At 42.8% G+C, this 12677-nt stretch overlaps 1 protein-coding gene across 2 annotated transcripts in view; it reads right to left on the bottom strand.

Moving 5' to 3' along the window:
* The window catches only part of LOC115358974 (receptor-type tyrosine-protein phosphatase gamma-like), a 528184-nt gene that overhangs the window by 203080 nt on the left and 312427 nt on the right, over window positions 1–12677 (bottom strand). For both annotated transcript variants that reach the window (XM_030051157.1, XM_030051156.1), the window contains exon 3: window positions 6580–6762. In XM_030051157.1, the coding sequence (XP_029907017.1) occupies window positions 6580–6762 (183 nt within the window). The remainder of the gene's footprint in view (window positions 1–6579; window positions 6763–12677) is intronic.

The following is a 12677-nucleotide window of genomic DNA, read 5'->3' as shown; positions in this document are numbered from 1 at the left end:
AGCGCCTCAAAACACATCTGTTTAGACTGGCTGTCCCATAGGATGACGCCACTGTTGTATTTGTATTTCCTTGTATCGCCTTTGTACATTGTTTCTATTGTTTTTATTGCCATTTATTGTATTTTATATGTCCTTTGTATTGCATTTGTATATTGTTTTATTATCTTTGTGCATTTGTACCTATAACTTGTAAAGCACTTTGTGAGTTCTCTCTGGGAAAAGCGCTATTTAAATAAATTAGGGACTTTAATGCGCACTGTAATGCAAACACAGCCTGCTATTTCTGTTTCCGCTGACAGGGATCTGCAGCTGCTGTCAGAGGGGCTGTAGGCCACGGAAGAGAGACGGCAATCAGCACACAATCATCACAGCGGCGTCTTACATCTCCAGTGTGTGATGGCCGATGTCAGATTATGAATAAATGACTTACACCTGACCTAACAGTGACAGCCGCGCGGTTCAGTCGTGTTAACCGCACGTCTGATTGTTTGACAGGTAGATGAAGGTCGGACAGATCGCCATCGACACGACTCGCACATGTTCACGTCGGAGAGTAAAGTCAGCCAGCATTCATTCTTCACGTCTGTATCAAAAGACCATTAAACTGATCATTTAACAAAATAAGTTATTTTGTTGGTTAGAAAAAAAAATGCATGCATGATGTCCGTAGCACTGAGTTGGGATTTATTTACTGGTCATCGTTTTCCAGATGCTTTATCTCCTTGTTGGATATATTGGAGCTTTAGGTGAAAGACAAGAATCCCAGCGGTTGTTATGGGTTAGATATTGATGTGAACACTATTCTCAAGTCAAAAAGTGGCACTGAAGGTCAATACCATATGACATGAACGTGGCATAACACATGCAAATTGTTCCCTGTGGTGGACTACAGAGGGCCGATGCCATGCCATTGGCCAGAGGTCCCATTTTCCAAAACCCCAGAGGTCCAAAAACGCCCCACTGAGCCAAAAACCGATGAGCCGATGGGCTGTTATCCCGAAAACAAACGCCCATCGCTCTGAATGCTGAGTTATTATTATTGATTATACCAAATTTTGCAGCCATATCTGTTCACTCTAACCTTACCCTGAGGAACCGCCTGCCTAAACTTAACCAAATTTATGCAGTAGACGTTTCTGAGGCTGTTGGGGTTTCAGAATAATGGATGTTTGTTTTACGCTTTGGACTTTTACTTTATGGGACTTTTTGCGGACTACTGGGGTTTCAGAATAATGTCTGTTCAGCCCTATGAGCAGTCAACTGTTTTGAAATGTGTGACAAGTAAAACGGCATCAGTAAAAAAAAAAAAAAAAAAAATGATGCGCTTTTTAGATCAGTGCAAACTGCCCCTAACAGTGTACAGTACACTACATCAGCAAAAATATTCAATAATGCCAAGTCATTCCAGGAACGGCGTTCTTTTCAGGTATTCCTGAAGTGAAGAGAGAGAGAGAGAGAGAGAGAGAGAGAGAGAGAGAGAGAGAGAGAGAGAGACTGTACAAACTGAAGCATAACTCTCCACGACTCACATTTGAACCTCTTGGTACTTTCTGAGTAGCAGCTATAGAAGGTTTGTTAAAGGCAGACTGTGCCGTTTGAAACGGGACGGCGCGCCACTTTGTGTCTTAGTGTGAAGGACGAGGCCGAGGAAAGATAAAACCAACAGGAGAGGAGACCGAAAAACTGTAACGCTCACCTTGAATCTAATATTTTGATGTCAAATATACACAAAAACATAAACGAACAAGTGAAATGCTCTTATATTTTGGGTCATGACTGGGTAAAAGAGTGACTGGGCATTTCTGAGTGATATTATTTTGAGAACTGACCAGTATTCATCCCTCTTTACATTATAAGGCGGGATGCCCTCCCCTTTGAAACTGCAAAGCCTGGCTTTTTAATTTTCAACTCATTTCAGCTCAGTCTTTTGCTGCTGATGGCATCTTAAGCGACTGTTAATAAAGTCACTTTAATCAACATTTTTATTTTTTATTTATTTGGTAACAAAGTGCCACTGGTCACATTCAGTTATCAAACTTTACACAACAAAAACCATACAAAGCCATACAAAACATTCAGATGTATGGTTGTTGTATGTGGGCAGCTGTCAAATTTAAAGCAGATGGTTATGTGGGTTGCAAATATAACTTTTATTGCGTTGACCCATTCCTCATACAGTGAACTATACAGACTTAGTTATTGATTCAGCTCTGTCTGTAAGTTTAAGTTTCATTTTCATATACGAGAGCACAACACATGTACTTTTGTATATTGTTGTATATTGTATACAGGTTGTTCATTGTATATAGGAATGTCATATATTCTTTCTATTTTATCTTTATTTTTTATTTTATTTTATTTAAAAAAAAAAATTATTATTATTATCATTATTATTTTTATTTTTTACTTGCACAGTGCTGGAGTTGTTGCAATTACATTTCACTGCTGCTGTACCTGTACATTCATGCATGTGACGAATACATCTTGAATCTTGAATCTGAATCTGAATCTGAACATAAACATCTCTAAAAAAAAAAAAAAAAAAAGAAAAGAAAAGGAAAGAAAAGAAAAGAAAACAGAGCAGAATCTAAGGGGGCTAAGGGCGGACAGGGACCACACTTACGACGGTATCGCCCGCGGGCAATCGATCACGGGGTCGATGCGACGGCGCGAATCTATACGCCATCGCCGACCCCCCGGCAAAAAATTTCACACGGACGCTTAGCAGGAAAACAGATGACGGGATGTAAAACATAATTGTGCTGAACACACAGGTTTGCCCGCGGCAGCAGAGAGGTGGTGGTATTCCAGTCGATGGGGCGGCTGGCTGGACGGCGAGTGCTGTCAATAGTGACGCCAGCCACCTGTGGCCCCCACTGACGCTCTCCAAAGCCTTTCAACTCCATTTGCAGGCAGAGGCTTGAGGATCATCCATCTTAGTGACAGATTGTGAATTGTGAAAAATACCTGCGGTTGACAAGGAGAATCCGCGAGACGCCAGCGCCAAATGCAGATGGCCCGATGCTGAATCACACAGGCGCTGACACCTGCCATGGCACTTCTACTAATGCGGATGCGTCGTGTCTGAATGAGAACGGGCCGTGTACAATTCATCACAAATGGCTCGCCGCATATTGCACCTGTCTTGTTTTATAATCACGCGCCGGGATGCGACGCGACGGATTTCTGACGCGCAGACACCTGCCGATACGAGCCGGGATTATTAGAGATGTCATAATTATGCCTTTCGCTCCCCCTGCATTGTCATCTGTCACGGCACTATACACTGACAAACACTGTGCGATAAAAATAGATTGGCCAGATTTTGTGCAAAGCGACGGCTCAGACTCGGTGAGCTCCTGTGAGCACATATTGGATGGATCTTAATTGTGCCAAACGGGATGATTACTGGGAAGGAGAGAGGCGATGGAGGAGCACAGAAGTGGTGAAGGAGAAGTAGAAATATGAAATGTTTTGTGTACAGACTTTCAAGCTGTTAAAAATGACCACCTCCTGATATATGAGGCTTGCATTTTTCATGTGAGTGGCTAAAGTGCTAAAGCAACTAATTCCATTTCCTCATGTTACTGCAAATGAGTTTATTTTATGTTATATATTTCATATATATTTTATATAGTATTTAGTCAGTCATTTGACTTTTACTTTAGTTCATTTCTGCTTGAGTTTTGTCACTACACTACATTTTAAATCAGATCCATCACAGAGAATAGATGATCAATGACACATTGTGGGACCTTTCACAATAAAAGCATGTAGACTCAAATGGTGAAAATGTGGAATAAGTGTGGAAAAAGGGAGATAATATCATTTGAATGTAGTGTGCAGCGTGTTCTCTCCTCCTTTTCTAACTGCATGGAAAAGATCCCAGCTAACACAGTTACTGTTTGGAAAAAGGAGCTCAGTCACTTTTACTGCCAGGACATTTGACATGAGACACTTTGGACTTTTACTGCAGGAGATTTTTACTGCACTACTTCTACTTCTACTGCAGTCACATACCAGCAGAGGAACAGTACTTCTACTTCTACTGCAGTCACATACCAGCAGAGGAACAGTACTTCTACTTCTACTGCAGTCACATACCAGCAGAGGAACAGTACTTCTACTTCTACTGCAGCAGCAGGTTGTAGTTACTCTCTCTGTCGCTGTTAAAGTTCAGGTTTATTTAGTCCTTGATCACTGTTGCAGTCTCAAAGGGCTTTACAAACCCAGAGTTTACAGAAAACAAAACGACACGGAGTGGAAAAAAACTGAAAAACACAAAACCTCAGAAGCCAAAAGGGGAAAAAATTTCAGAGACGCTGGGAGGAGAGGATGTCGTCGAGCAGGAGCACGACAGCGTCATAATTATTATTAGCAGTGTGTGTGAAGACTGTGAAGACTGTGGTTTTATCAACACACACACGGCAAAAGGAAGACGTGTCCAGCTGTGGCAGCACTTCCTGACGTTTATGACCCAAGAAAGACATAAAGAGAAAAAACTTGTGACTTGTGAGTGCTTCTGAACGCCTTTTCCAACATGAAAACAGGACAAAAGAGGAGCAGACTCACAGGAACGGCTCAAATAAACTCAAATATCAACACATTCTCAATACCTGACTTAGTTATTGCTTTCGATTTTCTACTGTGGATAGGAAATTACAGATACAGAGGCCCTGGCCTGGAAACGGACACGCGATGCCAGCGGCTTTGTCGCCTCTGCACAGAGTTATTACACAAAACCCTCCTGCAGCTGCTACGGGCTAAATTTGTGAGCATGAATGTGGATATTTTCTGTATGGATGTTTCTTTTTTTTTTTTTTTTCATGCTGTCATGTGTGGGTGTTTATTACATCTGTGTGTCTGTCCAGATTGGTGAGGACAAATTTCCTTGTTAAGGGACAATAAAGAATCTCTCCATGCATTTTGTTGTGTGTTTGATTTTAACGTTGTGATTTCTGTTTTTCTCTTTTTTTCTTTTCCGTCTCAGCCTAAGCGGGGAGAGGACTTGGAGCCCGGCAGTCGCTGTAATCTCCATGTGCAAAATGTGCAAAACATCCAGGCTTCGGCGTTATGTAACACAGTGGAGATGACACTATTTTAATCTGCAGCATCGTCCCCATCAAACAAACAAACAAACACACAAACACACAAACAAACACATAAATATGTAAATTAAAGGCCCAATTAGCCATCCACAAACATTAAAAGCACAGGGTCAGCCAAAATCATACATGAACGCATTAATAAATCAACAAATGAAGACCTAAATAAATAAGCAAATAATCACAGGCGACTCGTTTAAAGTGGGCTCGCTGCCCGATGACAGAGGCTGCACGCGGCCTCAGATCACTTCCACTCACATGTGACTGCTGCCTTCCAAACCCCTGATGCATTGTGGGATGTATTTAGTTATAAATGTGTTACAGTGGTGTAAAGGTAAGTGTGGATTCCTGTGGTTAGACCTGCGACAGAGTCAGGTTTATCTGATGGAGAAGAGGTTTGGTTGAACAATGTGTGACACTGGTTTCACTGGTTTTCATTTTTATTTACACCATTTACGTTGTCCTTTGCAGTGAAAGTGATAACTCTGAGCTGTCACTCTTCATCTCTTAACCCTATAAAGCCATTTGTATCATATATGATACACATTTTCAATTCAGTTTTTCATTTTCAGTTTAATCAATACTTGACCAAAATACTGTTGTATACCTTTGAACACGTCCCCTGTTCACCCTGGCACTTCAAGTACTGTCATATATCATACACCAGAAAGGTCGCGTAATAACATATTTTTTTATTTTTTATTTTTTTAATATATTTTGTTATAGGACTAAATAATAATAATAATAATAAAACTTTATTTGTATAGCACCTTTCATACAAGAATTGCAGCTCAAAGTGCTTCACAATAAAAAGAAGAACATTTGAAAACACGTTAAATAAAACATTAAAAAGAATAAAACACAGCACGGGGTGGAATTAAAAAGAAAAGGCTAAAAATTGAAATAAAATTTGAAATAAAACAAAAGATGCAAATAAAACAATAAAAGACAACAGTGTGGGATAAAATAGGAGCTAGTTAAAGGCTAAAGTGAAAAGGTGGGTCTTTAATCTTCTTTTAAAGATGTCTAGTGAACTGGCTTCCCTGTCTAAAGGTAGTGTGTTCCAAAGCTTAGGTGCGTAAGTAATAAAGGCGGCATCCCCAATTTTCTTTCGACTGTTGTAGGGAACCAATAAGCAGCAGACGATCGCAGTGCTCTTTGGGGTGCATAGCCAATAAGGGAGTTGGCAATGTAGCTCGGTCCCAGCCCATGAAGTGCTTCATATACAAGTAGGAGAACCTTAAAATCAACTCTAAATGTTACAGGGAGCCAGTGTAGGGCAGCTAAAACCGGACTAATATGCTCTCTCTTCCTGGTTCTGGTTAATAAGCGAGCATAAATAAAGGGTTCAGTTTCAAAAAATTGGAATTTCCTGCCAATTCTTTCATAGTTCAGGCTTTACAGGGTTAAAAACAATAAAAAAACATTGTCAAGTGCACCGACCAAAGCAGAAGTAACGCGGCGGCCTCCTTACCTGTCTTGCCCGTGTTCTTCATCGAGGTTTTATTCGAGGACTCGGTGTCGAAGCCCTCCAGAGTCAGCTCCTGGAACTCCGTGGACACCTTGGCATCCTGATCCACGATGTTGATCGGCGACTGGTTTCTCTCTCGGCATTCTGGGTACGCCGACGCCCAGCCCTCGTCTGGCCCGTATGTACCTGCGAGGGAGACGGGATCGGATCAGCAGGGTGACACTGTTTGGATGAAAAAAATGGCAAAAGCACAATGGAGAAAAAGAAACCTTTGAAAGGAAAAGGAAAAAAAAAAAAAAACATTTCTGTGCCATTTCATGTCTTCTGAAATCAACCGAGGATGGCGGCGGCGGCGGCCGAGTTATCTGGATCCCGATCAAACACGGCTCGCAGAATCAACACCATGGAGCTCAAACAGAGTCAGCTGCTAACAGAGCATCACGTTTCCCCTCTTGTGATACAGAGCACACACTCACAGCGGGGGGTTTGGAGACGTCATATTTACATGCGACGTGTCTCTCGGGCCATTTGCAACATTACATTTTGTGTGAAACGGTAAATGATATATTCCCTGATGTTGGCAGCAACTCAGAGCCTCGGACGGAGTGAGCCCGCTGACAGGGAATGCTGAAGCACCTCAGACAAGGCATGAGGTGTGTGTGATGTGTGAGAGAGAGTGTGTGTGTGTGTGTGTGTGGAGGGACATGATCTGACAGTGATGTCCGGAGAGGCAGAGCCTGAGGCGAGAGGAGCAGCAGAGTCACTTTTCACTGGAGCTGTGAGACAGAGATAGTCGCCGCTGAAATGTCAGCGAGCCGCTCTCTAACACCTCGCTGCTCTGTGGCCGGGCGGGGCGGGACGGGGCCGGGCGGGGCCAGGCCTGCTGAGGGGGGGCCACGCTGGACTTTGCCCCGAGCCCAAACCACAGCATAAGACCCCTCCTACACCCTCCACTCCAAAATCAATGCCTGAAGCCCTTTTCGCCTGAGCTTTAATGGATTGATGGCTCATCGGTGCTGAGGAGGGTCTGTGGCTTCATTCAGACTGCAGCTAAATCAGATTGGTCACATCTTTAAGACAGACTGTCTGCACCGTTATTTTGCAAGTGATTGAACATATCAATTGACAATTACTTCTCAAAAAGTCAAACGACCGGAATAGAAATGAACCGTACAGTCACTTAATGCAAAACACATGTGTTACGCCCCCCTCTGCACAACCATTGGCTCTGCAGTGCAGTGCCAAGAGTCTTGGGTGGTGTCTGGGCTAAACTGGCTTAACTGTCCACACCTGAGGAGGAGGAGTGGATAAAAGGAAGGGAAACTGCCTCCTGGGGGAAGCGGCACACTCACCACAAACAGTTGTGTCATTTGTACTGCTCCCCAGATTTTAACTTATTTTATTCATTGAAATAAAATGATGTATAATCTGACGTCTGTCTCCACTTTATGTTGCGGCCCACGAGCCAGGGTCGTAACAACATTCATTTACAAAACACCATATCATATGTCTGAGCCATGCTTATCTAGTCCTGCCCCTCCTTACTACTTCGTTAGATTAAGTTTAAGTAACGGCAGCTTTACAATGCAAAACAAATACAAATAGCCTACCAGAGGCAAACCAACTTAATGCCACAAAAATACAATATACCAAGTATGTACAATTCTCATTCTTCAAGCTCTCTCTGATACATGTCCATGACTGATTGTTTATAGATGCTTTTGAATTTTCATATATGATTACCCCTTTTGGTCATTTCGTCCAAGCAGCACCCCACAAACAGAGACGCACATGCTTTCTCGAGTTGTGCGAACCTTTGGTTGTTTTAAATTCAGTGATCCTCTTAAATTGTAACCCCCATCTCTACCAGAGAACATGTTTCAAAGTTTTTTCTGGCATCATGAGGACAGATCAGATTCGTGTGTCCAGACGCTGGTGAGGCGGCTTTCCAAAGAGGAAGCAGGAGAAAGGTCCAGAAATCTGCCCTCAAAGTGGGATTCTGCTGCTCCTCCCTCTCTCTGGATTTGACGCCGTCACCGTGTCGCGTTGCAAGTGACTTAAAATCTCATGTCAGCGTCCAGACGGAGACGTATCAGTTTGTTTTTTGTTTTTTTTTGCTGTCTAGACTTTGTAAAATCAATCTGGATACAATCTGGATGTGACAAAAAAACAGATTTGGCAGTCTGAATAAAGCCTTTGAGTTTGTTGAAATCAGTCTTAATGTCCTCAGGCCTCTTCTTCTTAATATTTTTTGTGCTATTTTTGCTGTCTTATATTTATATTTTTTATCCTAGTTAAGCCTCTTTTCTGTTCCTTCAGTGCTCATTTATTGTTTTGTTGCTTTACTGTTCTAAAGTCTGCTGGGACACTTTGGCGTGATATTGCACTTTAAAGTTTTACTTGACTAAAGACCAATTTATAAATTCATACTTGTGCCGTGGTTAAGCAGAGGGCCTGCGGTTCCTGCTGCTGAAGCTTATGAGCATCTCTTTAAAAATTGAAGTGCACACAGGGCAACGAGAACTGTGTTACACTCCTTTAGCTCTGCGCACGGTGAAGACAACGAGGAGCTGGTCGCAGTTTGGGAGTTCACATTAAAGTCAAGATGCAAGACCAGCATCAGGTTGAGTGCAGGGTGGAAACACAGCCACCCGGGCCGCTGCAGCGAGGACCTGGTGCCCCGGCTCTGCCCCCCCCCAGCGCTCTGTTAGCACCGTATTGATAAAAACATGGCAGGGAGTCAAGGTGGCTCAACAGGTGGAGTGTGTACCAAGTCTTTGCTGCAGCGGCCAAGGTTGGACTCCAGCCCGGGGCCTTTCCCGCACGTCAAACCTCTCTCCAGTGTACCCCTCTAATACAGCAGAAACTCAGCAAAATCATTTACTAAGCCTTAAAAAAATCCCCAAACATAATCTCTCTTCATCAATACTACACTTTTTAAAGTTTCTCCATGAAAAAAAAAAACATCCCTTAGTGCCTTAACTGTAGCTCTAAATGCTGCCCTCATTAAAAATGTGCCAATCTATGAATATGCAAATTCTGCCGTGCCGTTTTTCATAATCTCCCTATGACAAACATTTTTTTTCAGTAAATCTCTTCCACTAATATTGTTCATGTGTAGCAGCCATTTCCACTTGGTCTTGTTGTTTTTTTGGAAAATAAGACAATTTTCAGGTCGTGCACACCCACACACCCCCACCTTCAGCAGAGGAGGAACTTCACACACAAACAAGTCAACAGAGTCAAGCTGACACATTTTAGGGGACAGAAACAGAAGAAAAAACACATTTTCTGAGTGGAGGGCGACTTTAGGACCTTTGATTGCAGAATGGCAAAGAGCAAATAGAGAAGCAAACAGTTTAAAATTTGCAGGAAAACCTCCAGCAGCAGAGGCACCGTGATGTCCTGCGCGGCGTGGAGGTCCGGAGCCCCCGCCTCCAGCCTCCAGCTCGTCCCTCCAAGGTGAACCAAGCGGAGCTTCGGGGCGGCTCGCTGGTGCCAGCTGCCATCTGCTCACAGGACGCTCCCTGCCACCACACCCCCCGACTCTCCCTCTCTCCGCGCTCCGCACATCTGCAGCGTTTGGCATGATCCGCTCCGTGTTTATGCATGCAACCTGCACATATTTTCTGCACACGTGTCTGCACTGTACACAGCTTCCATCTGTGAGTCTGATCCCACAATACAAACAGATAACGATGCATGTTATTTGCACCTCTGGGTGTATTTCTGTACCTTCTACACACGCCATATTTCCTCCCCGTATACAGCATGCTGTAAATCTGAAGCTCTGCCAGCAGCCACGAGCCACTTCCTGTCATCTCGACGAGAAGCTCCGCCTCGGCCGTCCGCGCTGTCGCACATCACTTTGCAAACTGACAGCTCTATGATCAGCGGCTAGCATCCACACCACATGTGTACACACAGTCTGAGGGGAGAATGTGCATGCATTTTTCTGCTTGAGGGATTTATATGAAGGCAGACGAGCTCAATGGGCTACCAAGGAATAAATACATAAACACTTCCTGTGTGAGCAGTGACTTCCACAGGTCAAACTGCAAAGTGAGCTAGTGTTTTACCTCGCCGTGGAATCCAAAGACCAGCATCTCTTTCCTGAATTAATGAGACAAGACCACACTTCACATCTTTCGTTGCATTCTTCAGTGGAGAGACGCAGGCATGCCAGTCCTGCACTTGTGGTTTTTATTTTATGATTATTTTTTTTTTAACCTAACTGCATACCTTTATTTGGAAAAACCTATAGAACAGGTCATGCAGGCCTCATCAGTGACTCAATACACATTTTCATCAGTTTCCGTTCACATTTGTGTCTGTCAGTGTAAAGCCGTTAAATTCTATGACGGGAAGGACTCGAAATGAACTGCCAGAGGCCGTTTTCACCCGGATATGATATAGAAAATATCAGATGAAGCGCATTGGTTCATTTAATGCAGGATCTGAAAACTACCGGGCAACCAAGAAAGCTCCAAAAGCCGTGCGAGTGTCCAGAGCGACAAAGAAATCCAACATTTCTCGTCTCATTTTGTATGAATATGAGCGACGGCGGCGCGTCTCGGGAGGCCGAGCGGTCACCCAGTAATCAGACGGCTCCTGGTTTGATCCATAAATACTTTTGAACGCTGACCCCCGTGCTTTATTTCTCTTCAGTGACAGATACAAAGGCTAATGGAGTGTAGCGTCGGGGTCGGCGCGCTCACGGCCGCACGGCTCGCCTCGGAAATGGACTTAACTTCAGCTCGTATGACCGACCGCGGCACCGAACGAAGAAAAGCTTGACCTTTTTCTCCACTGATACGGTGAGGAGGTCGCCCGGCAGAGGTGACACGTCCGCTCAAACGTGTGGGCGGCTTTTCCTTTTTCCAATCCAGACCGGCCAGACACACTCAATTTGTGTTTTTCTGCATGCTCACGGCTGCACAAAACAACAAGGCCAGTTCACAGGAACCCAATCAGCAGCATCCACCGACTCTTGTTTAGCTCTGTAGTCAAATTCCCTGTTTTTTTTTTTTTCCATCATTCTTGAGCAGCAAGCCACAGCTGCGACATTTTGAACTAAACCCACGCTGCCGGAGGTGGAGGTCACATGACGGGGAGCGCAGGAGCTCAGTCCCTCAGTGTTATGTTCCAAGCAGGAGCACATTGAGTGTTTGTGTGGTTTTCCTCTCCCTGCTTTTCTTTCCCTCTTGCTTTTCTCTCTCTCTCTCTCTCCCCCTGTTCTCCTTCTCCAGGCGTCAACGACGACAACGACAATCCTACTTCAGAGCTCTCTATAAAAGGAGCCTCCCTGCTCTCTCTTCTCTTTTGTTGTCCTGCTGTCAGCCTGTGTAAAGGTAGGTTGTGTAAAGCTATGTGGTGGGAGGTTGGTGACTTTAGGTAAGTTGGGGGTATCCTGTACATTTTTCATCCACGTAGAGCAAAATTGTCTAAATACACCAGGAGTAGTGGTTGGTGCCCCTCTGTAACCTTACGTAAAGAAAATATATTTACCAATATATTCAATGAAATATATGGTATTGTATTAGAATATATTACATTTAATATATGAACAACAATATATAGCAATATATTGTATATTTGAAAATGCATGGAATGATACATAGGTGAATAATATATTTTGCATATATTATATATTGCATCAATATATTATATGTCAACATCTGGAATAATACATAAGTAATACCGCATTTCAGATATTGCAATATATTTAATATCAATATATAATATATGTGTTCATTTCCCATAATATATTGTATTTTATATTCATAAATCCTACACATGTATTGGAAATATATGCACAGATATATTGCCACATTTATGTGGCAATATATGGTAACTTATCTCAAATACATGTAAAATTTTATGGAAACATGTACATCAAATATATGTACAGATATATTCAAACATGCATGTTCTTATATATAAGTACATATATAAGAACATGTATGTGCAATAACTGGAATAATACATAAGTAATTGCACATTTCAGATATATTGGAAAATATAAAGACTAGTTACTATATATGGGAATGTATTATCTAATATACCACGATATTTTACAATATACTGCAATATATTTTTGT

Source organism: Myripristis murdjan, chromosome 5 (assembly GCF_902150065.1).
Source record: "Myripristis murdjan chromosome 5, fMyrMur1.1, whole genome shotgun sequence".
NCBI lineage: Eukaryota > Metazoa > Chordata > Actinopteri > Holocentriformes > Holocentridae > Myripristis > Myripristis murdjan.
The sequence above is the reverse complement of the archived record's forward strand: the minus strand, read 5'-3'. Positions and strand labels throughout refer to the sequence as shown.